This window comes from Monodon monoceros, unplaced genomic scaffold (assembly GCF_005190385.1).
Source record: "Monodon monoceros isolate NGI ecotype Baffin Bay Population unplaced genomic scaffold, NGI_Narwhal_1 Super_Scaffold_3, whole genome shotgun sequence".
NCBI classification, from domain to species: domain Eukaryota; kingdom Metazoa; phylum Chordata; class Mammalia; order Artiodactyla; family Monodontidae; genus Monodon; species Monodon monoceros.
The window spans coordinates 12,723,134-12,748,570 of record NW_021703780.1 but is presented as its reverse complement, the minus strand read 5'-3'; the positions used below and the strand labels follow the sequence as shown (position 1 = coordinate 12,748,570).

Below are 25,437 nucleotides of genomic sequence, written 5' to 3'. Positions count from 1 at the left end.
CCCCTCCCCGGGAGACCCGTGATGGCGGACAGAAAGGAGCCGGCAGAGGCGAGCTGGGCAGGCTGGGTGGCAGTGGGGGCGTGTCCATCAGGAGCTACAGAGGGCCTGGCCCCGACGGGCAGCCACTCCAGGATGAGGGGGTGGCTCCCAGGCTGCACCCCTGGCACATGGGCACACATGTGCGCACGCAAACCCATTTAATTAATGGACAGGAAGCCCAAGGCCACGGTGGGCAAGCGACTCCCCTGGCTGGGCGCCCAGTAACCTCGACCAGACACCCAGCCCCCTGCAGACTGCAGACGCCTCTCTTTGTGAGGACCGGAGCCAGAGCCGACTGCCGGGTCTCGGGAGCCTGACGCAGCGGACCCCCGGGCCCGCATGTGCTCCCGAGGCCCCCCGCCCAGGCCCCGCCCAGGGGCCCTACCTTATATATGCACTTGTGGAAGTCACTGAGGATGCCTCTGTCGTCCTCCTCCTTCACCACCTCCTTTTCCTGAGCAAAGAGTCGCCGCCGCCCCGTCTTGAGCTGCGCGGGGCCCACCTCCTTCAGCTTGCTGCGGAAGCCGTTCCTGTGGGCCACGCCGTTAATGAGCCCGTTCTTGGGCTCGAAGCGGGGCAGCGGGTGGAAGCGGTTGTAGTCCTGCTCCGTGTGGCCCTCCAGGGGCCCCTTGCGCCTCTCCAGGCTCTCCTTCTCCATCAGCACCTCCTTCTCCAGGCGCCGGTGCTCCTCGGGGGACAGGGAGTCATAGGAGAGCAGGTACTGGCAGTAGGCCTCCTGCAGCTTGGCCAGCCGGTCCTGGGCGGTTTTGGGGATGCGCAGCATGTCTGCTAGTTTGTTCCATTTTTTGAGGTCAGTCACTTGCTGCATGCCGCCCATCTCGTTAATCAGCCGGAAAAAGCAGGCCAGGTCGAGCTCACAGCCTCCTGGGACAGTGAGGGAGGAAAACACAGGGACAGTCAGTGAAAAGGCCCGTCAACAAGACCATCCTCCATCACCCAAGAGTCCATGGGTGCCCCGTGCCAGAGATGCCGCCAGGCCCTGGGGTCAGCGCAGCAAACAGAACAATCCAGTTTACAGGGAGACGGGGTTTAGACCATCTTGGGCACTAGGACGATAAACAGAGCAGGACAGGCTGAGAGGCGGCCGTCTTAGGAGGGTGGTCAGGGCAGGGAGCCCCGAGGAGAGGACACTTAGGCAGAGGGCTGAATGGAAGGAGAGACGGCCGAGCAGATCCGCGAGGAGGACGAGTCCAGCGTCCCCTGGAGCAGGGGCAGGGTGCACACCTCTCACACCCCAGGAGGCAGGGTGATGGAACAGGGCATCCCGGCTGGGGCTGGCAAGGCTTGAGTAGACAGCCCCACCCAGCCATACCCACGAGCCAGGGTCACCCGGAACAGCTGCGATGTCGGAAAGTGTACACACTCAGCATGGGTTCTCACGCCCAACCCCCCCCACACCCCCAGCGCACGCGCGCACACACACACACACACACACACACACACACACAGAGTAACTTATTTTCAAACCCCCGCCCCAGGGTTTCCGGGCAGCAGGCAGCACCCACCTCGGGGCAGGCGGTGGTCTGTCCCTCAGCTACTCCCATCACCACTCACACAGAGGGCTGCTTATCCCAGGTGTATGGGCTCGTCTTCACTACGCCCCTTGATCACACTGTACAAAGCATGTCAAAACTCAGATGTGTCTGAATGCCCGCCAAGTGACTCTCTCAGCGGGACCTGGAAAATCAACCTCCCTTTGCCCAATAAATGTGGAAGAAAATCTTCCAGAATAACCGTCCACTGGCTGTTAGGAGGTAAACACTCCACAAAACGGTAGGTGAGCGAAGTAAACATTAAGAACGTTTAGCTCTTTAAAGGGTGGGGATACGTTTATATAAGATAAATGAACGGAAAAGCAGCGGGACTCCTGAGAGCAGCACGTGCACGCTGGCGGCCGGGCAACTCAGGGCCGCCTCAGCCAGGGAAGGGCGAGCGGCAGCCCGAGTCCATCTACTGTGCTGGTGGGACGCTGGCGCTGGTTGTGGTCAGCGCAGTGGGGGCCACGTCGAGGAGGAAACTCGCCCCAACCCTGGCCGGGAGGGGCCTAAAGCCCAAGATTCCAAGATGCACTCCAGGCCCTGCTCTCAATTGGGGCATCTCCTGGGGCTGCCCGCACACCACCCGGACTTGCCGAGGTGAAGAGGGATGGGAGTTACCCCAAGGGGCTCAGACCACAGGCTGACCAGAAGGGAGGCAATCACTGTTATTCAACAGCACGGAGAAAACTGACCCAGTACGTGCAAATCCATTATTTCACTCCTCACCTGCTATCATCAACCCGTTCTCAGGACCACGAGGATGCTACGTGACAAAGTGCCGCCTTCCCAGAGAAGGAGCAGCCGCTCTGTGGATTCTGGGAAATTCCTTCAAAACTACCAAGTCTCGGGCTTCCCTGGTGGTGCAGTGGTTGGGAGTCCGCCTGCCGATGCAGGGGACACGGGTTCGTGCCCCGGTCCGGGAAGATCCCACGTGCCATGGAGTGGCTGGGCTCGTGAGCCACGGCCGCTGAGCCTGCGTGTCCGGAGCCTGTGCTCCACAACGGGAGAGGCCACAACAGTGAGAGGCCCGCGTACCACACACACACAAAAAAAACTCCCAAGTCTCTCACACTGCAAGGAGGCTGAGCTCAGAGCCACAGCCCGAGGCCTCTGCGGTTAACGGTCCAGCTCAGCTCCTCTTCTGGAAGCTGACGACGCTTTACAGCTGGGGTAACAGCAACGGGTGTGAACACACACACACCACAGTGTCAGGTCCTCGCGGCTTCTGGTGCCACGGGAGTCAAGGTTAAGGAAACCCACTCTGAATGGAAGATCGCTCTCTGCCCTCATGACGTCACCTGAGCACACCACCTGTCCCCAGAAGACCTGCCGTGCCCCCTCCCCTGGGCAGGCTGGGGGACCCAAGACGTCCCACTGCAGCCACGACTTGGTGAGGTTCTTGGTCACCCACGCAGCCAACGCCAAGCTCCCAAGAGGCTGGCACCTCCTCAGCCTGTTCCCACGGCCCTGTGTCACCTTCGACCACATCCCCGACAGTGGACCACAAACCAAGAATTCTTTCAATTTAAGTGATTCTCACCTGCTGAGAGTAATAATGAAACCTCCATCTTACAAGGAGCCCTATCTTACTGCCAACTCTTGACACCTAAATGACCGATAATATCTCCTCTGCTCCCTGCCTTTAAAAAGTTGTCCTCTCCAACTGGAGGAAGGACATGCCCTGTTCCTGTCAAGGGTCTAGAGCCAGAAGGGAAGCACGTGACTCACCTGGCAGACCCAAAAGGAACCCCACTCCGCAGAACCGCTCATCACTGACAGAGTGAGTTAATCCTGGAGGCTCAATAAGGGGAGAGGAAGAGGGAAATGCGGATTCCAAGAGCCATCCGTGGGCTCTGCCTGGGAGCCAAGGGTCTTCACAATAGCTGGGTGTATGTTCACAAAAGCAGTCACCAAGGAGAGCTCTGCTTCAGTGACAGCCAGAGCTGTGCCTGCTCTCAGAAGTGTTCCCGGACCCGTGGGCTCCACGAGGGCCCAGTAATCACCAGAAAAACTGAGATGCAAGGACAGATAAGCAGACAGAGATAAATGGGCTGAAATGTACCCCACCCACAAAGAGTCATATGTTGAAGTCCTAACCTCGGGGCCACAAAGTGTGGCTGTATTTAGAGACAGGGTCTTTAAAGAGGTAATTAAAGTAAAATGAGGTCACCATGATGGGTCCTAACCCAATATGACTGGTGTTCTTGTAGCAAGAGGAAGGGACCTCAAGAACGTGCACACAGACCAAAGACCACGTGAGGACACAGGAGAAGGCGGCCATCCACAAGCCAAGGGGAGAGGCCTCAGGAGAAACCAACCCGGCCAACACCTTGCTTTCAGATTTCCAGCCTCCAGACTGTGAGAAAAAACTTCCTGTAGGTCAAGCCTCCCAGCCTGCAGAACTCAGGTAAGGCAGCCCCCAGCAGACAAGTGCATGGGGGCAGCGCTCCTGCCCCTCTCGCCGGACACTACTCTGGCCTCCGCAGGGCAGCCCACAGCTCGGGGCAGCAGGGGTTGCCGAGTGTGAGAGCGGGCGTCACAGGACCAGCCCTCCTCCTGTCACGAGCACCCTGCACCTGCATAAAGGGGGGGGCCAAGAAGGGCCTGGAAAAGCTTAAGCTGGGGCAGACACCATGGGATGTGGGGGGGCGGGGGGTGGGGGTGGCTTACCTATGAGTGGGAGCTCGTCCATGGTGATGCCCTGAGATCTGAGGTGCTTCTTGATGCAGGCCAGCCGCTGCACATTGGGGCCCCAGCGCCGACCCAGCTTGTGGATGTGCTGGATCTGCGTGACGAAGCGCATCTCGTCGTTGAGCTTGCACTCGGGCCGCCAGTCCGGGGGCGGGATCACCCTGCACATGCCGTACTTCTCCACCTGAGGGCGCACCGACTCGATGTAGACGAGCGGGTCGTGGAACTCCTTGGCCGACGGCCGCAAGACGGGGATCTCGTCCATGGCCGCCCACCCGGCCCTGCCGGCCCCCTTCTCGGCCTTGGCCGCCGCCTCGTGCGGCCGGGGCAGGGGCTCCGATTGCGAGGTAGAACGATTTTCACAGGGGGCGCCGTCCGGCTTGCCGTGTGCTTGTCTGCCCGGTGGGCCCTTGCCGGCCGACACCCGCTTCGGCCGGTTCCTCTCCAGGCTCCGCTCGGGCACCTCCTTCTTCCCGTGGCCGCCAGGCGGCGCCTTCTCCGCGGGGGCCGGGGCCGCCTTCCTGCCGGGACCCTCCGCAGCACCGGCCTCCCCCTTCATCTTCTTGGGGGGCGACTGCGGCTTGTCGCCCGGGGGCGCCTCTTCCAGCCTCCGCTTGGAGTTCCGCAGACCCTCCCTCAGCTGCCGCCCCCCGCCCTCCTTAGTGCATGACTTTGGGTTCAACCTGCCACTGACCTTGAGGCCATTGACGGTGTGCCCGGTGGACTTGGACGCCCCCCCGAGGGATAGCACCTGTTTTCGGGTTTTTGCATTGCTACTTTCAGTTTTCCCTGAGATTGTGTGGTTGACAGCTGAACTGGGCTTGTGGTGATTAGGTTTGGTTTCCTTGACCAGTTCCCTCTTGGCTTTGGTGTATGTGACAGTCCCCTTCGTCACCGTTGCAGTGTACTTCACAGTTTTGGACGGTGAAGGTCTGACTTCGCGCATCTTTTTGGCACTGGCTGCACTTGTACCCAGAGATGACATTCGAGTGACTCCGCCGACCTTAGAAACCTGGGAGGAGGAGCAGAGGGGGAGAAGGGGAGTTAGCACCTGTCAGCGGGGACCACTCCATGCCCGGACTCAGCAGCCAGCGCCCGCTTCTGGGAGGCAAGGCAGGCAAAACACACAGGCCCGAAGCCAGCTCTGAGATACTCGGGTCTCAGGATCTCCGCAGGACTAAGGGCCCATCCTTCCGTGCAAAAACACGCAGCCAACCTGGGTGCTGCCCAGGGGGTCTCCTGGGTGTGCTGTAACATGCACGTTTGTCGTTTGAAACTAGATGTTTCCCAGTGAGGACCCTCAACGTGCCTGCCAATCACCTGCCACAAGTTAATAACAACACCCGACAGCAAGGTCTTGCTGGTAAGGGGGCAGACACACAGACACACGCCTGTGCCAAGAAAAGACGTGGCTGCAGTTTTTCCTGTGCTCCCTACAGCAGCATGATCTGCCCGCAGAGTTTTAAAATCCATGCTCAGTAAGTAAAAAACAAAACAAAAATGCTACGGAAACAAAGGAATAAGAGCGCTCACGTGGCTCAGGTGCCGGTCACGTGCCACGCCCAGAGGTGTAGCCCCAGAGGCGTAGCCGTCAGCTGTGGGCGTCTGCCAATCAGTCACCCGTGAGACGGGCCCCAGGGCACCTCACTGGATGCACCTCGCCTCTCTGATGAAGCAAAACAGGCCCGACCCCTTCTGCACAGACGGCTCCCATTTCCTGCCCCTACAAGCGTCCACATTCGGTCCTACGGGAATTTGGTAAACAATCAGCCTCTCTTCACAGCCATTTTACAGCTTGGACACCACAGTAATCTTGTGACACACAAAGGTCACCCTCATGTATAAAAAGAAGCCAGCGAGTGACAAGGGTGGACACCAGAAAAGCACTGATTTCCAAAGGATGACAACGGGCCCAGCGCAGGAGCTGATGCTGCGCTGCTCTGGTGCGGACACCACGTCACAGCTCTGCCTCTCAGTGGCCTCTGACATGTCATTTACCATCCTGGGCATCGAGTTTTCACATGCAACCAGGGATGCCAGGGTTACCTGAGCAACACCACCTCCCCAAAAGGCAGACTAAACATTATACATGCTCACTGGGAAACAGCAGCTGCCTTTTCTCACCAACGGGCCCAGAGAAGAAGGTGACCAAGAGGAGGACCCGGGCTCCCCAGCTGGGGAAGCCATGTGGCACCTAAAGCAGTTCATGCCTCTCCTGTCCACACCCGATGCACCCACCCCTGGGACCAGGTCCTGGAGGGCAGGGCCTGAGTCTCAGCGACCTCTGCACTAGGCCCAGGCCCAGCCCAGGTTGCTGGGCCCCATCCCCAGTCTCCCATCCAGTAGGTCTGGGATGGAGCCCGAGAATCTGCATTTCTAATGAGGTTCAGGTGATGCTGAGCCTCATCCAAGGACCTACTTTGGAAACCACGGCAGCAGACTACCAACAGAAGGTTATGAAAACAGAAAAAGGAGAGAAGCCCCCAGACCTGTATTTCTTCATTCGCCAATTACACGCGGTCCAATGAAAGCCGTGAATTCTTGGTGTGAGACTGTGTTCCATGAGCCAAACCCGGGGCGTTTGGTAACCAGGTTTCTGGGGAGCCAGCCTTGACTTCTGGACTCAGTGAGGTCCCAGACCCCACTGGGGAGGGAGAGGCCAAAGAGAAGGCCCAGGAACTACGGCCTGGATGCACCACTGCCGGCCACTTGAGAATGAAGCAGGACTGACAGAGCAGGTGGTCTAGAATACGTAACAGGAAATTTTAAAACAAAACCAGAACAGAACTAGCAGCCTGGCAACAATAAATTAAAAACAAATTTATAAAACCAGGGGCAGGGGCAAAGACAAAATTTCCATGATAAGTACCACTAATTTGGAATAGGATGTACGGTGAGGGATGCAAATATCCATTGACTAAAAACAAAACAAACCATTTAGAAAAACTAAAGGAAACAGTAAAATCCTGCAGAGGCTCACAGAAAGAGTTTTCCATCAGCAAGATGCTCAGGGACCTGCATCTTCAGAGAAGACACCCCTCGAAGCCCTCAATCTGTGGTTAACCTGCTCCGACTCTCACCCAACTTACACATAAGCAGACGCAGGGCACCGTTCATCCCTTCTTGAAGATAAGGATCCGCCAGCAGAAATGGCAACCACTGCACAGTGGACACCACCAACCAGCTCCTGCCGGCAGAGCCCACCGCCAGCCGTCATGTCTTGCCGAGGTTTAGGTTCAGTGCCTCCCAAACCCGGGAGCCCAGAGAACCCCTGGGGAGCTTGAAAATAATGCTGATTCCAGTCTAAAGCCCTCCCCATCCAGATTCTGACCTAACCGGTGAGGATGGAGAAAGGGGCTCAGTGTGTGCAAGTCCCCGACAGCTCTGCGCTCCCCCGACAGAGCTGTGCACCTGCAGGAGGCCGGGAAGCCAGGCTTCCACTCTCCCAGATTCTACCTGGAGGAACAGTGCAGGGCCCCGGGTCAATCCAGTCCGGCTTCTCGGGGCCACCTGATCTCCTGGCTCACTGTCGTACAGGAAATTCCAAATTTTCACATGGTGGAATTCTGCATAACTATTTCACCATCTTCAATGGCAAAAAGATCGTCTTCTTATTTACCTATTTCTATAAACACAGACGCCTAGTCATTGGCCTGTGCTTGCCTCCGGGGTCCAATGAGTAATTGGTACCAAAGGAGACAAAGCTATGGACCGAGGCACTGTCTCACCTTCACACTGGGCGTCTCCCCAGCCACCGCTCTATTCCACCATGGAAGAGAGCCCAACACTAAGTTTCACCTCAACACACGCCCAGGTCACCTGGCCAGCCCACCCCACGGGCCTGCTCTCAACTCTACACATCTGGAGGAAGTGCTGACACGGGGAGAGGGGTCACTGTAATTCACTGGAAAATCAACACGCAGGAGGCAGGAGGCAGGAGGCAGAGCCCTCTGGGGGGCAATAAAGGCCCTTCAGCTGAATAACTTAACATCTCTTCAAGGTGTTCCTTCTCGGCTCAGGTGTGGGCTTCTGATGTTGCACCCCACAGCTGTCACCCAGCTCTGCAGGAAGTGGGGTGTCTCGACCCACCACTGCCCACCCGGCACCTGTAGCTCAGGTTACCTCTGTCGCACAGACATGAAGCGGTCCTCAGTTCAACCAGAAAGTCAACTACCAAACTCCCATTTCCCACTAGAGGGAGTCATTGAGTCAAGTGGCTCTGCCCATCGTCTCAGAGCAGCAGCAAAGGTGCCCAAGAGAAACATTATTGGTTGGGGACAGTGTATTTGGACTTTAAAATTCAAATTAAATAGCAAAAGAGCCTAAATGAACAGAATCCACTGGACAGGCAGCAAGTTACGGACAGGGAAGGCAGGCCTGCTGGTGTGGCGGGCACCTGGAAGTTAGTGAGCAGAGGCACACGGCTGACGCAGCCCTGCTCTCCAAAAGGAACACCTGGTCCTGGTCGGAGCCCCAAACCTTCCCGAAGCACCTGCCCCCTCCCCTCTGCAGGCCACCTGACCCAGTCACAAGCACCACGTGACAGAGGCGCAGTTCAAACTCCCCGCAAGACCTGATGAAGAGCTCGGTCAGACCTTCCACATTCTTCTAGCTGAGGCGAGTCTCTCCATTTCTCTCTGGATGCTCATTTTTCATTTTCCAGAATGTTAAAGAATACGCCTCACTCTTCGGTCTGAACAGCTCGGCCTCCTCTCTCCATCCGACTAGGCCAAGACTTTTTCCAACTGCCGTACATTTGAGTGTGAAAACCTCTCCTCAAAGGTGCCACAGCCCAGCAGACCCTCCGCCGGGCGTGTCTGCCCTGCCACACAAGCTGGTGGTTTTCTCCCTCACGTTACGGCTCAGCCTCAGCGCAACAGATGAGAACGGGAGGTGTGCCAGCCGGGGGCAGCCTCACCACCCACGTCTTCCACATCCTGGCTTACCAACCACACACAGTTGTCTGCAAAAGCCTCTTCACGACACGCTTGGAAAACATCTCCACACCCTCTCTAGGTGTAAGAATGGTTGTTTCTCCATCCTCAATTTGTAATTTTTACTGCACATTACGTATGTACTGCTCTAAGGAAGCACTCGACACCTACCACACATCCAAATCATCACCCAGGGCAGTTGCAGGGCTGCTACCCATGTGTGGGTGTCACCTGGCACACCTGGAGCCTTTGGGAGAATAAAAGCTGGAGGATTAGGGAGGCCCCTCACACTGAGTTCTCATGCTCTGAGTCTCAAAGGCCGGGGCTCTTATGAAGCTGAGCACCCCACCCAGCACCGTGAGAGGCAACGTCCTAGCAACAAGAGTGAGCTGTCGGTGCACTGGGGCCAGCAGGGCATGGTCACTTCTCAGCAGCACCCCTACATAGGGCATCCCTCCACCCTGGCAGCTGTACTTCGTACAATCACTGATCTTTTCTTTCAGGCCGACAGAAAAAAATTAATCATATCTGACATTACAGATCCGAGTATTCTCTGGGCCTCCCATCTTTTATGCAGTTGAAAAGATGAAAGGTCAGATTCTAATCACTTGCATCAGGCCATTACAAAGGGATCTACAATAGGCTCCTATGGACCTTTTTTCTTAGAGTACTTAACTAATGGGATTTGATGGTATCAAAATGATCCTTTCATTTCTCACAATGTCCCTGGGAGAAGAGTTGGCATCATTGGCTCCAAATGAACAATAAGGCTCAGGAAGGTTAACTATTACAGCTTAAGTCTCGGGTGAAGGTCGTGGTCAGAGCCCAACTAGACCTGGGAGTCCTGGGTCATCCCACCCGGCTGGATTAGACAGGGGAGGGAGGGCAGGCAGGAGGGGGTGGGACGGGGACGGTTACACCCCACCTGCAAGACCTGAACCCAGAAAGCCGGCCAGGCTCCTACAGTCACTCAGATGAGTCTGCCCTGCTACCCAGGTCTCCCCTCCATCTTCTACACTGCGTGTAAAAGGGGCCGCGTGAGCCTGCTGTGGATCAAGGGGATGGGGCCATCCCAGGGAAGGGGTACCTTCTACTCCCCTCAACTCTCGCCTCCAACTGCGAGAACTCCTCTTGTTCAGTTACAAAGGGAAATCCTGAACTGAGGGGCAAGCGCTGGGGGCTGAGGATGAGCTTGGACCAACTGAGATAGGGGTTTACTCAATCCAGCCTCATGTGTAAAAGAGAGAGAGAGAGAGAGACAGAGAGAGAGAGAGAGAGAGAGAGAGATTATGGTTCTATGTGAATAAAGTCACACATTCATTCCTCACTGAGATTCCTGCTCCACAGATGGATCCCTTCCCTCTCTAGACCCCCTTCTGAATTGTTCTCTTTCATAAGCAAAGATCTGGAGGAAAGTTCTGCACAAAGGCCTGTCCGGCCAACAGCTTTGGAAATGGAATGGGGACTCAAGACACCAAAGGGATGGTGCCTCCTATACTTTATGTCCTGAAAACCGGGTACCCAGCTCAGGGGCGGCCAATTCCACAATCAACGCTCAGGTGTTCTCGTGAGGAAAACCGTGAGGTTTGTGTTTCAGGAACAGTGGGCAACGTTTAAAATATGCAAAAACCACCTGTTTAATCTCAAGATAACACTTCAGAAGCACTAAGTGGCAATCTGAGGACCGTAGAAACATTAAACAGGAGGATTCTTGCCTCGTCCACTCCAGCTGGAGAACTGAGTAATATTTGAAAGCTAAAGGTTAAGACTAATACTACGTGTGTATACACACAATCCTATGTATGTGCATGAATACAGCTACATATTCAGAGACAATGGTCCCCAACGTCATCAAGAATGAGAAAGACCATGGAGAAAGAGCAATTCAACAGGAGGAATTCCAACCTTCACACCACAATGACCATCTATCTATCTGTTAGTTCTCTCCACAATGGTGCACGTCAGGGAATCTCCAGGCCACACGCGCCTCGCCCAGAATCAATCAATCTTTCCAGATTAGAGTTATCAGTCTATTCTAAGGAAAGTGTTAACTGTATGTGACAGAATTCCCAGTGTGGAGAGCGCACCTCTGATCCCCATGGCTCACCCACTCTCAGATGGAGTGAGAACAGGAGCAGAGCGCGTAACGAAATGCCACTGGACCCGGGTGAGGGCCTCACCGAGCTCCACACCCCCTCCCAGGTGCTGAGAACTCTGTCCAAGGGCAGGGAGAGGCACCCACAAAGGATCTGCATTCTGGATGTGACCCCGAAGTCGGGGCGTTTGGTGGGGGTGGGGGTGGCGCAGAGCGCGTGCAGCCTCCACTAACCCTGAGGGCGCAGGACGGAGTAAGTGTCCCCCGCGGCTGCACCCGTCTCATCACCGCCTGGAGGCCTATCAGAAGTCCTGCCGCGAGCCACCAACGTGTCCGTCAAGAAGCACAGGGGACACTCCAGGCCATGTGCAGGCCTGTTCCAAGGTAATTTGTGGCTCCCGGCCTCAGCTGAGGACTCCTTGCCTCACCTGGGGACTCCTTGCCTCACCTGGTGCCCGGGGCGCTGGGGTGGGGGAGGGGTAACGAAGGAGTGTTCCCTCCCTACCCTTCTAGGGCATCCCAGCAAGCGAGGGTCCACTGCTGGTGGCACTGGGTGCTGGCAGCACCCTCCAGGGAGGGATGCAAACCCACCAACAGCCCCACCTAATCCATCTTCGTGGTAGGAGAGGCGTGTGCACTGGCACCTCTGTGCCCAGGTCACCCCCTCACCTCTGAGCGTCCTTTCCTGCCTTCTGAGCTCTGGAAAGATGGATCTCTCAAGGCTACTACTCACATTCCCCCTTCAGTTAACTTGATGAAACGCGGCGGTGGCATCTGGCAGGAAGGCCGGCACCCTCCGGGCCAGACCATGATCCCCTGGCGGCAGGGCTGGGCTTTACCTGTTTCCGTAAGTCCTGAGCCGACCGATGCAGAGGGGGGTGGTGGTGAGCGGGGAGCCCCCTGGCAGAGGAGCCCGCGGAGGGGGCCGCTGGGGGGTGGCTCGTGGAAGCCTGCTCCCTCCGGCCGTCGGCCCGGGGATCACTGTGCTTCTCCTTCGCCGGAGTGGCCTCTTTGCTTTTGTGTTTCTGAACAGGTTCCTTCTCCCGTGATGACCTGCTGGAACCATTGAAAACTGGAAAGTAAGGAGAGAGGAAGAACAAAGTCACTACAGAGGATGCTGCCTGCTGCCAGGTACCCTAAATCCCCCAAAGACAAAAGGAGAAAGAAAAGGAAAACATTCTGGACAAACATCACATCTCACACGCTCTCAAGACCCAACCTCAAGTCAAAACAACCACCACGAAGGACAGGAATAATCCTAAACACAGAGAGACTAAAAAATATAACTTTTTGTTATAACTTTTTGTTATAAACACATCCTAGGAACTGTCTGCTTTGGTTGAAACCACTGAAAACTCCATTAAAAGAATCCCTACAGGGGCTTCCCTGGGGGCGCAGTGGTTAAGAATCCACCTGCCAATGCAGGGGACACGGGTTTGAGCCCTGGTCCGGGAAGATCCCACATGCTGCGGAGCAACTAAGCCCGTGTGCCACAACTACTGAGCCTGCGCTCTAGAGCCTGCGAACCACAACTACTGAGCCCGTGCACAGCAACTACTGAGCCCACGTGCCACAACTACTGAAGCCCATGCACCTAGAGCCCACGCTCTGCAACAAGAGAAGGCACCACAATGAGAAGCCCGCACACCGCAACAAAGAGTAGCTCCCACTCGCCGCAACTAGAGAAAGCCCGCACACAGCAACGAAGACACAACGCAGTCACAAAAAAAAAAGAAAAAATCCCTACAAAACAAAAATATAAACACACACACACACACACACACACACACACACACACACACAAAATACACAGTAGCCCTGAGAATATCACCATAACACCTTAAACAAAAAGAGAAGAATTAAAATGAAGAAACCAACACAGGGGCTTCCCCGGTGGCGCAGTGGTTAAGAATCTGCCTGCCAATGCAGAGGACACGGGTTTGAGCCCTAGTCCAGGAAGATCCCACATGCCGCAGAGCAGCTAAGCCCGTGTGCCACAGCTACTGAAGCCCGCATGCCTAGAGCCTGTGCTCCGTCACAAGAGAAGCCACCGCAATGAGAAGCCCGTGCACCGCAATGAAGAGGAGCCTCCACTCGCCGCAACTAGAGAAAGCCCATGCGCAGCAACGAAGACACAACGCAGCCAAAAATAAATTAATTAATAGGAAAAAAAAAAAAAAAGAAACCAACAGTCACATTCCACGAACAGGACCACCTCATGTATAAAGATACAGGGGATCCGAAAAAAGAATATATTCTTCAGTTTAAAGTAATGCATTTAAGGCTGCAGATCTGCCGACGGATATGGGTCAGGACACAGCTGCCTCACCTGACCCCTCAGTGACCAGAGAAGAGGGACAGAGAGGCACAGGCGCTCTGAGCCGGACCCGTTTCTATCCCAGGAGTCACAACACACATACAAGTATTAAGTGTTTGCCGACAGCCCAGGGGCCATGGTCAGGCGAGGAAGTCACAGCCTCTGAACCCAAAGGGACTGGACCTTATCCTCATGCCCATTTTACAGAGGACGCCAACGGAAGGCGAGTGCCGAGACCAGGCCCTGCTGCCTCCCAGGCCCACCCTCCTGGTCCCCAGGTTGTGCTCAGTGCTGGTTCCCTGTGTGCCTGCTGCACACCCCCGAACCCGCTTCAGGGAGTTGAGAAGAGAACAGCGATGCTCAGGGTCCTTACAGTAAACTTCACGTTGCTGCCCTGAGGTTTCTCCTCGGTTCACAGCCGGGACTCGCACTCCAGGAAAGACCTGGTGGGCCCGGCACTCCTCCACGGCATCTCCAGGCCCTTCACATCTGCTTCTCTGGTTCCCGTAGGTCCCCCCCACACCCGCATCCCAAACCCCCTGGGAAGGTGGCCTATTTCTCCAGGGAAGGAGGAAGGATGCCCCATGCTTGGCTGCCCGGCCCCACGAGCTCCACGCGGAACAGCCAGGGAAGCCAGTGAGCCCTTGCGGCTGTCATTTTAAAAAGGCTCCTGGGGCTTCCCTGGTGGCGCAGTGGTTGAGAGTTTGCCTGCCGATGCAGGGGACACGGGTTCGTGCCCCGGTCCGGGAGGATCCCACATGCCGCGGAGCGGCTGGGCCCGTAAGCCACGATGGCCGCTGAGCCTGCGCGTCCGGAGCCTGTGCTCCGCAACGGGAGAGGCTACAGCAGTGAGAGGCCTGCGTACCGCAAAAAAAAAAAAAAGGCTCCTGGAGTATTTCCTGACAGAAGGAGCCTTAAAAGGTCACTGTGCCCACCCGCCCACTGGGTACCTCCACTCCAAGGCTACCCACCCCCCAACCAGGCCTTGCAGAATGCCAGGCAGAAGTCACCACAGGACCAGGCAGCTGTAAAGAAAAACTTCCTCCTCCTTTGAGTTGAAACCTCTTCCTGAAGCTTAAAGACTCAGAAGGCAAACCCCCTCTCCCACTGGTCCATCAGACAGTAACGTATGTCTTCCAAGGACGCCCTCCCCAGTGCCATCAATGCTTTCTTTGTCCCCCCATTTGTCTAAGTGGCCTTTAAATTACATTTATGCCTTGTAGATTGCAAATATTTTCCTCTTTTTTGCTTTTCCATCTGTTATGTTGCTAAATCTGCTAACCCACTTTTTAAGTTTCTTAGCTTCGAAAGTTCTCCCATGAAGCTGGTCAGAGGTGGGGACTTTCTTACACGCAGCCAGCAGCACCCCGCAAGAAGAAGAAGAAGAAGAAAAAATATCCGAACATATTTTCAGATGGTATGACATTCCTCTAAGTTTCCCCCTAATTGTTTCTGATTCGATCGCTTAGATTTGTTTCTTTAGTGCACTTGTTATTACACCGTATATGGTGTAACACACAGATTCACGTTTTCCGTATCTGGATGGGCTGTGAGCCCTGATCTCTAAAGCTGCTCACAGCCCCAGTGATTACACACTCTGTTCAGTACAGGCGTAAAGACCACACCACAGCAAAATAGTATATGATCCCGTGTTGTGCAAGGCTCTGCTGTTACTTTGTTACAGAAAAACGGAGCGCTTCAAATGGTTGGCATTTATTCTAAGTGTAACTAACTACACGTTGTCAGAATCCATTCATCATACCCAAGCTGGCGCTATCTGCACTCGCTTTCCAGACAAATTAGAAGCAACATCCATAAGAAGTCATACTTCAACGTGATTAAAAATCAAGCCAAGGAACATGAATCTAGGCAATTCTTGACCGTTCACCAATTTTCTCAGGCAGTGAACATAGCTCCTTTATTGAAACAAAGCACAGGAAGTTTCATCTTTTTATTTTTAATCTTAAATACTCCATACTTTCCTGACCTTTGCTACTGCCACCAAGATGAGCAGTGTGCTAATACTAGAATTACTTACTTCTCTGTTTGGTTACAAAAAAAATTTATTCTGGGGGTTGGTTCCCTTTCACAAGGTTGTATGAGTGCTTCAATTCCCAGCCCTACGGCCTGCACCTGGGCAAGCTGTGTAAATCCTCAGTTTTCTCGCTAAGGCTGAGGACCACACACTCCTACGTGGAGAGTGTGCAGTGCCCTGTCTGGGTTCAGCAGCCACTCGGCACTGGGGAGACCTTACTGCTGCTGCCTCTTTAAAAGGACCATCTCAGGTTATTACACGCCGATTGTGGCAAGAGCTCTTCTTCTGGCCTCCCACCCTCCCCGCAGATGCAGGAGAAGAATGGGCTTCAATACAGCCCAAGGGCAGGCCTAAGCCGACTCACCATAACCTCCTACTAGACCCGGCTGCCTACCACTGCCTCCCAATATCCATTTCATGGGAAAACACAGGCGGTGCCAACGTCCTGGCCAAGCAAGGAAAAATACGATGCTGAAACCACAGCCCTCGTTGTTCTACCAGCTTAACGAGCGACCCACAGACCCTTTCAGGGGATCCCCTAGGTCAAAAGTACTTTCTTAATTATCCTGAGAGTATTTACCTTTTTTACTGCGTTAACATTTCAGTGATGGTAATGGCTAAAGGTAGATCAGCCATCAGGGTAATGCAAACCAACATGACCATGAAATACCACTTCACACCCCCTAGGATGGCTATGTTCACAAAGATGGATAAAGGCAAGTGTGGGTGAGAATGCAGAGTGGAACCTTCAAACACTGCAGGTGGAAATGTAAAATGGTGCAGCCACTCTAGAAAACCATCTGGAAGTTCCTCAAAATGTGAAACAGAGTCACCATATGACCCAGCAACTCCACTCCCAGGTACGAGCACAAGAGAAATGAAAAATATGTCCACATAAAAACACGTATACGAATGTTCAGAGCAGAAATATTAACAATAGTTAATAACTGGGGAAAAAATCCAAAGGTTCATGCACTGGCATTTAGCTAAACAAAATGGGGTGTTATCTATCCATAAAAAGGAATCAGGAACAGATACGTGCTCCAGCATGGACGAATCTTGCAGACATTATGGGACGTGAAAGAAGCTAAGGACAAAAGGTCACCTATTATAGGATTCCATTCCTATGAAATGACTAGACCAATACATAAGAGACAGAAAGTATGTTAGTGGTTGCCAGGGGGTGGGGAGGGTTCAGGAAAATGGGAATGACTCCTAATGGGTACAGATTTTTCAGGGTGAACGCGATGAAGATGTTCTAAAGTTGACTGTGATGATCATTACACAACTCTGTGAATATACTAAAAACTACGAAATTGTACACTGTGGGTAAATTTTATGATATGTGAATTACATCTCCATAAAACTAAAAACAGAACAAAACCAAAAGAAAACGTCAACAGGTAGCAAAATTCAACACAAATCAATGCAGTGGCACCAAACTAAATGAACAAATATTGGTAATCTTCATTACCATTTACTAGCAGTTAAAAAAAAAAGTTTCACTTTGGAAAGTGATAAAACAATAGAAATTGTTAACAGTATTAAATCTCAACCCTGGAATACACATACTTTGTGTGACAAAAATGGAACCACAGGGCTTCCCTGGTGGCGCAGTGGTTAAGAATCTGCCTGCTGATGCAGGGGACACGGGTTCGAGCCCTGGTCTGGGAAGATCCCACGTGCCGCGGAGCACCTAAGCCCGTGAGCCACAACTACTGAGCCCACGCACCACAACTACTGAAGCCCGCATGCCTAGAGCCTGTGCTCCACAGCAAGAGAAGCCACCACAATGAGAAGCCCGTGCACCGCAACGAAGAGTAGCCCCTGCTCACCCCAACTAGAGAAAGCCCGAGCGCGGCAACAAAGACCCAATGCAGCCAAAATAAATAAAATAAATAAATTTACTTTAAAAAAAAAAAGGAACCACACATAAGGCATTTCTCCTGAATACCAGTATGACGGCTATTCCTAGGGAAAAGCACTTGTGAGATCAAGTTGTAAGGTAGCTGCTTTTTCACGGAATGCTATTTTTATTTGAAAGGACAACCGATGCAGTTATTTGTCAGCCATTTTCTCAAAAATGGATAAAGTGAGGCTGTCAAGGAAAAAGTAACAATGTTTGCTGCCAATGACAGAATTCACGATTTCAGGCAAAAATTACAATTCTGGAAAACGTGTATCTGCCACCATGAGTTCGATGTCCTCTCAACACTTAAAGACTTTCCCGATGAGTTCAGTGCAGAGAGAAGATTCTTTGAAACAGCGTTAACGGAAGGTGCCGATGACTGGTAGGGGTGGATAACCCAGTGAACCATTATTTTCAAACAATCAATACAAGACATTACAAAATTGTGTGTGGGTCAGAGAGCCATTCGAGGGAGAAGGCAAACCAATGGATGTTAACGTAACAGAGCAGGAGAAGCTCACCGATGTGGGTTCAGATGATGGTAACAACTGACCCTGAAGAAACTACCACTGGTTGAGTCTGGGTGTGAAATCAAAGAATAAAATCTTCACAAAGGCTCCTCCCTCTTCCAACCACCTCTTTGTCTGAGACTGATTTTCTTCGTATATGACTGAATGCAGAAGCAGACCTAAGAATCTAGCCATCATCTCCTAGGCCAGACTTCAAGGACATCTGCAAAAATGGAAAATCATGCAACCCTCCTCTCCTGTAACTTTTGGGGTTTGGAATATTGTCCCTTTACACGACTATGTTCTTTGTGTTAACATGTAATGGGGGTTTGTGTTATTTTTAAATGAGGAAATATTTCTAAATTACCTCAGTCTTTAATTTTAATATGGTAAATATCAATAAATACAATCCACAAACTAAAAGCCTCCTGGGGTCCCTCAATAGTTTTTTAAGAGCAGAAATGGGTCTTGAGACCAACAAGCCTGAAACCAGTAGGCTGGATCATCTTTTCCGTGGTTATTAGCTACACCGTGATTTACTAGAGGGTTTGAGGGCCCCTGTACTTATGTCTAGACCTACAAAGCCCCCAAAAAACTCAGGCTCTAAAATGAAGCTACTTAAAGTTGAATCCAGATAAATCATTTGCTAACTGTCTGACCTTGGAATGGTTTCCTGTCCAAGCCTTAGTTTCCCAATTAACTACTTATCTCATAGGGTCGCTTGGAGGATTCAGTGAGAAGATATTAGTCTAGAAAGGATCTTTGCGGCAGCAGTGGGCAAGCGTTAGCTTGTAAGGATCACCACACCATGACCGGGTCAATGCCACATGGGCATCAGGGCACCAGTGCTCACAGTTTGTCACTCTTTTCTTTTCCAGGTGAACCATGGGGGCAAGGCCAGTTGCTAGAAAGAGACTTCAAGGAGCTTAGTTAAAAGCTGGCACTGGGGTTAGCCAGCAACATCTTTCTGAGATCCGGGGGCGGGAGGACAGAGCCTTCACTGTCATTATCTGTACCTGAAACAGAACGCACAACTCTGCTTCTGTTCTAATGCCCTGTAGGGGCTCTGACACCACAAACACCAAAAATGACTCCCTAGGAAAACACTGTGGGGAAAGGGGACCCTGATCACAGACAGGAGAGGCAAGAGGGAGGCACGTGCCCTTAACGTAATAAACCAAAGCGGCTGCTCTGTGAACTGCAGCACAAGTTTCTACTAAAGACTATTTTGATCAGATGATCGGGAAAGGGGAAGGTTTTCAAAAATACAAAAATTAAAAATTGAATCAAATTTACTTTGATTTGCAAACAAAGGGAGAGTTCTCAAAGGAATCCCCGTTCTGTAACCGCCTTGCTGTTTACAGCAGCCGTCCACCCAAATGGCAAACACAGCCAAAAAGCCAACTCACGTGTCACTGGGAGGTGGATGGGGGGGCGCTTGTTAGGTGAAGATGATGGTGCCTGAGACGAGGTATGTTTTGTCCTCAACAGCTCATTAATTTTAAGTGTCGTGGGAACCTGCAGTTTTGCTCCTCCAAGTAATTATCTTTTGTCTTAATTTGTAAGATTCTCCAGAAGAGGAGAGAAGGAGAAAGGAAAAAATATTCACTCTCACAGGAAAAGCCTAAATCCTGTGAACATAAGAGACAGAAAGTTCGAGATGTACAGAGTACACACACACACACACACACACACACACACACACACACACACACACAGTCTCCAATTAAAAGAAATAATTGGACTCATTTCTTTAAGGAGAGGAAAAAAGCATTTATCACGGTGAACCATATTAGGAAATTGTTTTGTGCTCAGATACAAACACCTCTGCATTAATGAACAGAGACAAATATATTGATTTGTATATACATACTCTGAAAGTTAAATGGTCTGTAGACAAGGGTTTCCACACCACAGCGAGCAAAACCTTTAAACCCAAAGGCTGGTATTCTGACTTAGGGTCACTTCAGAAGGTAAGGTTTGCTCCCAGAAAGGGTCGAAAAAGAAACCGGCAAGAAGGCACTTTAGAAACATCTTCACCAGCAAAATCCCGCGATCATCTGTAAGGTGGAAAGCGATGCTTTCCAAGGAGGAACTCACGTCTACAGCTCCAGAGTCTGTACTAAACGGTGTTCCCCCATCTGACTCTGTCCACACAGATCCGGACGAGATTCCTGGGGGATCCACAAGGCAGTCGATAAAACGCTGATCATAAGGTCTTTAAAACCCTCACTCCACACACAACCTCTTGCAGGGACAGGGATAGTTTGGTTGCGATTTCTAGCCACCAGGTCCAAACACATCTATGCCTGAATTCCCACAACTACAAAACAAACCAGCTGCCTGCCCTTATCTGCCCTTCAGGAATCGCTAAAGTATTCAAAATAAAGTATGTAAAATGCTATCCGTTCTACAGAGAAAGGAGCTGTGCAAATATAAGAAAGTTGGATCTTCTTAAAAGCGCCTGCTATAACAGCAAAGACCCACATGTGAAAACAGTCATTCCCTTTCAACAGAGCACACAGGTCAGCAGTGGCACTTCTGCCTGCCCCCTTCCCCTGCCAGAGCCAGGCGCCCCAATCTTGCTAATTATTTGTGCTGCCAAAGGCACCTCATCTGAATGACAGCAAGTTTTTTATTAGGTGAGCAGGAAAGAGGACTCCTTTCTTGGCATCTGGCAAAAGTCCTATGATATCCTGAGATGACCCAGCACATCTAACCTTCACCTTGAAGGAGAAATACAAGAGCCATTACCGAAAGCTGGGCCGGAAGGTCTGCCAGCAGACACACGATGCACAGGAGGAAAGAAGAAGCAGGAAGCTGAACGTGGGACTAACCCCCAAATTACCTAAAATAAGACCCGTCCCACCCCCAAAACAAATCGAAGGGACAAAAAAAGAATCGTTGTAAATAGAGAAGACTGTGCTACAGAAAGGAAAAGAGAAGCACGCCAAGTTTCTGATCTGGAGCCAGATATTTAAATGTAAGCTTCGTGTCATTACAAGGCGTCCTGACTCGGGGAAGACAGACTCCATCAATCGGCTGGCACTGAATCCTTGTTACTGTACAAAAGCCGCACTTGCTCCCTGGAGCCAGTTCAACTTTGAGTCACTATTGTCTGAAAACAATGGAATGTGTCTGCCAACCTGTGCCAACAGTTCAAAAGGGTTTTAATGCCGCCTGTGTTGAGTGCTGAAACCCAGTTTGCCCTGGGTAAAAACGGCTCCACTGACTTAGCTACAGCAATCACGTGTCAAGGTAGAGAAAGCCAGGACTTGTAGGTCAGCATAAGCCCCATGAGGATCTCACTCACGCTGGGAGCCCACAGCAAGGGCTGAAACCTACAGAGGCCTCCAAGCACCCTGAGCCAGTATCACAAGCAAGTTCTACTGGTTTACACAGAATTTGCGAAAGCCCTCTGGAATTTCCACTCAGTGAAATCTTATCACTTCGGTTACGTGTGTAACAGGAAACAAATCTCTTGAAAAGAAGTTTTAAAGCAAATTGGATTTTCTTCTCTTTGTAAGAACCTGAATCTGTAAGTCATAGAATGTTTTTCCTATCAAAAAACTTGGTTATTACCAGGGTTCCAAGATCTAGAAATGTGAATACATTATGGATACTGATGTAACGTACCTGACAGAGTTAGATAGATTTGCCAATTAAACACGTTTCTTACATAGGATCCTAATAACTGCAGACACCAAAGTTTGAAAATGGCACATGACCTTTATGAGAATATAAAGGTCAGGGCATCAGAAAGACCATCAATCCAAATGAATGGCTTCTGTCATTGAAAAATGGTTTCTTGGCCCCCTTGGCCCCCAAAGGAGCCAAGGAAAGGACAAGACGGATGGCCAGATGGTGACTGACCCCCTGCCTGTCTGCGATTCAGGTGGCTCCATGGCTCTTGCATTCTCCAACATGCCATGGCAGGGACAGAGGACTGCCTGGGCTGAGGGCCTGTTGGGAGGGTGGGCAGTGGTCCAAGGGGAATCTCATACTTTCTCACCCTCCAGAAATAAGACAGAGCAGAGAACTATGGGTTATACTCAGAGGGGGACAAGCGTCAACTCTGGAAGAGCAAATGAATGAACTGTTTTTGTAGCTCAGGGTTTCATAAAGCCCTGCGTTCAAGGATATGAATTCTAAAAGGCCAACCACTTCTGAAGTGAATGGCAAGACTCTAGCACACCTTCGGATCTGAACAAGGAAGCTCTAACTATTCACAACAAACTGGGGGAGAGAGATACCTTGAATGTGTGCACAAGAGTTAAACTGGAAGGCACTCCATGTACACAGTCACTCTACAAGTTATAGAAGAATTGGTTATTTGCAGAATAAAAATATTAGTACAGAAAACCAAATACAGAAATATCTGCATTGTAATAAGGACTGTTTTCAAGGTTCTCCAAATAAATTCTGTAGATCTGCTATGGTACCACACCAACCCTCCAGCCAGGAAAGGAATGACTTTTGGAAATCCTATACTCACACTGTATAGTCTCTGGGAACAGCACAACTTCCCAAGTGACTAAAAAGTCCCCTTAAGACAAGCCAGATGAATTTAGCTGGAAATACTAAATACTGAGCAGCTGGGTGAACAGCTCAGCAATGCAATTTATAATATGTATGATGTAAACGTATCCCAGGCAAGTACGGACAACGAAATTGTTTGAAGATTCTGAAAACCGTTAATTTCTTCAGAACTGCAGAGTATCACAGTTCTTGAGAAGAGTCATGGGGCCTGAGGCCAGCAACAGGACAGTAGCCAGCGCCCCCTTTCGGAGAACTCAATCAAGCACCGGGCGCTGTGCTGAGCGCACCTGTCACTCACTCAGTACTAGCAGACCTGTGCTGCTCTTCAGTAAGCTATTATTCACATAGCATGTGACCCACCCGCTCAAGGCGCGCCGTCCAGTGGACTCTGGCATATTCACAGAGTTGGGCAACCATCACCACAAAAATACAAGTTTAAAATGTTTTCATCACCCCCAAATGAAACGCCATCCCTACCCACTCCTGAACCCTAATGGAAAAGCCAGGTGTCCGTCCGCACACCAAACTACCAGGGGCCAGAGCAGTCCTAGATGTGTGTGTATATCCCCAAGGTCCCACGTGGACCGAGAGAGCAAACGCTTCAACAAGATGAAAAGAAACAGGGACGGGCTGGTCATACTGGTGGACGGGTGTCACCGGCGACCATCTACCACACTCGGAGCAACTCCCTCAGATGCGGTCAGTAACGTCACAGTGCTAACAGCAGCCCCCTTGGGCAGCCCTCACGGCGTGCCAGGTATTTGAAACGTACTAACTTTCCAGGATTCTCTTATCAACTGCAAGGTTGTTCTACACTTCAAGATCATCTCAGTCACACGTGGAGTTAACAGCCAATACAGTGTTCTCTACCACATAGGAATAAAACCTATATTGACTCATTTGCCAGTCACAAAAACCTATGAAAGGACTTCGCTGGTGGTGCAGTGGTTAAGAATCTGCCTGCCAATGCTGGGGGCACGGCTTTGAGCCCTGGTCCGGGAAGATCCCACATGCCACGGAGCAACTAAGCCCATTCGCCACAACTACTGAGCCTGAGATCTAGAGCCCGCAAGCCACAACTACTGAGCCCGAGATCTAGAGCCCGCATGCCACAACAACTGAAGCCTGCGTGCCTAGAGCCCGTGCTCCGTAACGAGAAGCCACCGCAATGAGAAGCCCGCACACCGCAATGAAGAGTAGCCCCCGCTCGCCACAACTAGAGAACGCCCGCGCACAGCAACGAAGACCCAACGCAGCCACTAATTAATTAATTAATTAAAAATAAAATAAAAACCTATGAAAAAGCACTCCTACTACCTCTTTAAAGATAAGAAAACTAAAACTGCCCAAAGTTGCAACCACATAAGGGCAGACAAGCATCAGTGTCCTGATCTCAACCACTAGGTCAAGTGGCCCCAAATGGAAGAGGGGTGGAAGGTAAAAGAAAAAAGCATTCCTCAGCTGGAGAGCATCTCCCCGTGGCACATGGGGGGACCCTGGCTCTGCCCACACAACCCACCCCTCCACCACCCAGACAGAAGGGTGCTGAATGCACCTCAAAGGCAATCACAGGGCAGAAATGGGGTGAAGTCACCCAAGCAACCGCTTTTCGGCCCTTACACAACTCCCCCACCACCACCATGTCAATCCAAAAGCAATGAAATTATTCCAGCTGGGAGTCCGATAACATGTTGTTTAAAAAACACTTGTGGGGGGGGGGGGAAGACTTGTGAGAAATGTCCTTCTTCAGAAACAGAGGAGCACACAAAGAGACAGCGGTCTCTGCTATTCCTTCCACTTTTCATTAAGTGCAAAACAAGCGTGTGGAGAATATACAACATGGGGCTGATGGGAACAATCCACCCTCACTGACTTCTCCTGTGCAAAGGCTAAGGAATGCCTCACCACCCAGGAAAAACCAAAGCCAGCATCATTCCAGACAAAAGCATTAATTCCTCTACCCTACCTCACTTACCCTGCTGAAAAACAATTACCAACGACGAGAACTTCTCAAAAACCGAGCCACTTCAAATATCAACTTGTAACACAAATACAAGAGCCACGTTTTGATTGTGTTGTTTGATGGCCAAATACAGAGATTAGCTAAGGGCTCTACTGTTAGGATCATTTGAGGTTCTGTATACTGAAGCACATTCTGGAAACTCTGAAGAGCCGTCGAAATAGAAGCTGCTGGAGGCATTCTTACTGTAACCCTTGAGTGTTGAGCCAAGGTCAAAAGCACGTGTGATGCCATCCTCGTCATTTCGGATTATGCATTTTAATAAACACATCCACTTCCCTTAGGATGCACAGTGGGTTATAAATGAGAACACTTGAGTCCTCTGCAATGGTTGCGCAACTAAACATGAGCCTGGGGTCACCAGGCTCTGGCAGGGGACTACTGGGGTCAGGGCTCCTATCCCTGGGAAGTTGAGCGCTGCCCCAGCCAGGCCCCATTAGACACCTACGGGGAGGGCAGGGGGAGCGAGCATTCTCTCCTGGCATCAGCTCCCACTAGCTCCACTCCTGCTCTGTAGGGAACCTGCTGCTTCACTGGGGTTCAAGTTTAGGGGAGAAACGAGATAAAGCAGGACACCATCGGCAGCTTGGGTTCTCGTTTCTTCAAACCAACACAGCCTAAATAAAACTCTGGACCTGCCGCCAGATCAGGGTTTGGGGCCAAAGCTACCCCGTAATAAAGAGTTAGTTTTCCCCATTTTGTTTTCAGTGCATTTATTTCCCCACATTTCAGTGTTGCGCCCGGGGGGGGGGGGGGGTGCAGATGCTGCTGCATTTCCCGACACTCCTCG

General features: G+C 51.6%; 1 protein-coding gene across 5 annotated transcripts in view; it reads right to left on the bottom strand.

Annotated features, from left to right (window-relative positions):
* The window catches only part of JARID2 (jumonji and AT-rich interaction domain containing 2), a 244,114-nt gene that overhangs the window by 18,763 nt on the left and 199,914 nt on the right, over positions 1 to 25,437 (bottom strand). For all 5 annotated transcript variants that reach the window (XM_029242945.1, XM_029242947.1, XM_029242949.1 and 2 more), the window contains 3 exons: positions 12,158 to 12,390; positions 4,269 to 5,301; positions 425 to 924 (listed from right to left, as the gene is read on the bottom strand). In XM_029242945.1, coding sequence (XP_029098778.1) covers positions 425 to 924; positions 4,269 to 5,301; positions 12,158 to 12,390 — 1,766 coding nt within the window. The remainder of the gene's footprint in view (positions 1 to 424; positions 925 to 4,268; positions 5,302 to 12,157; positions 12,391 to 25,437) is intronic.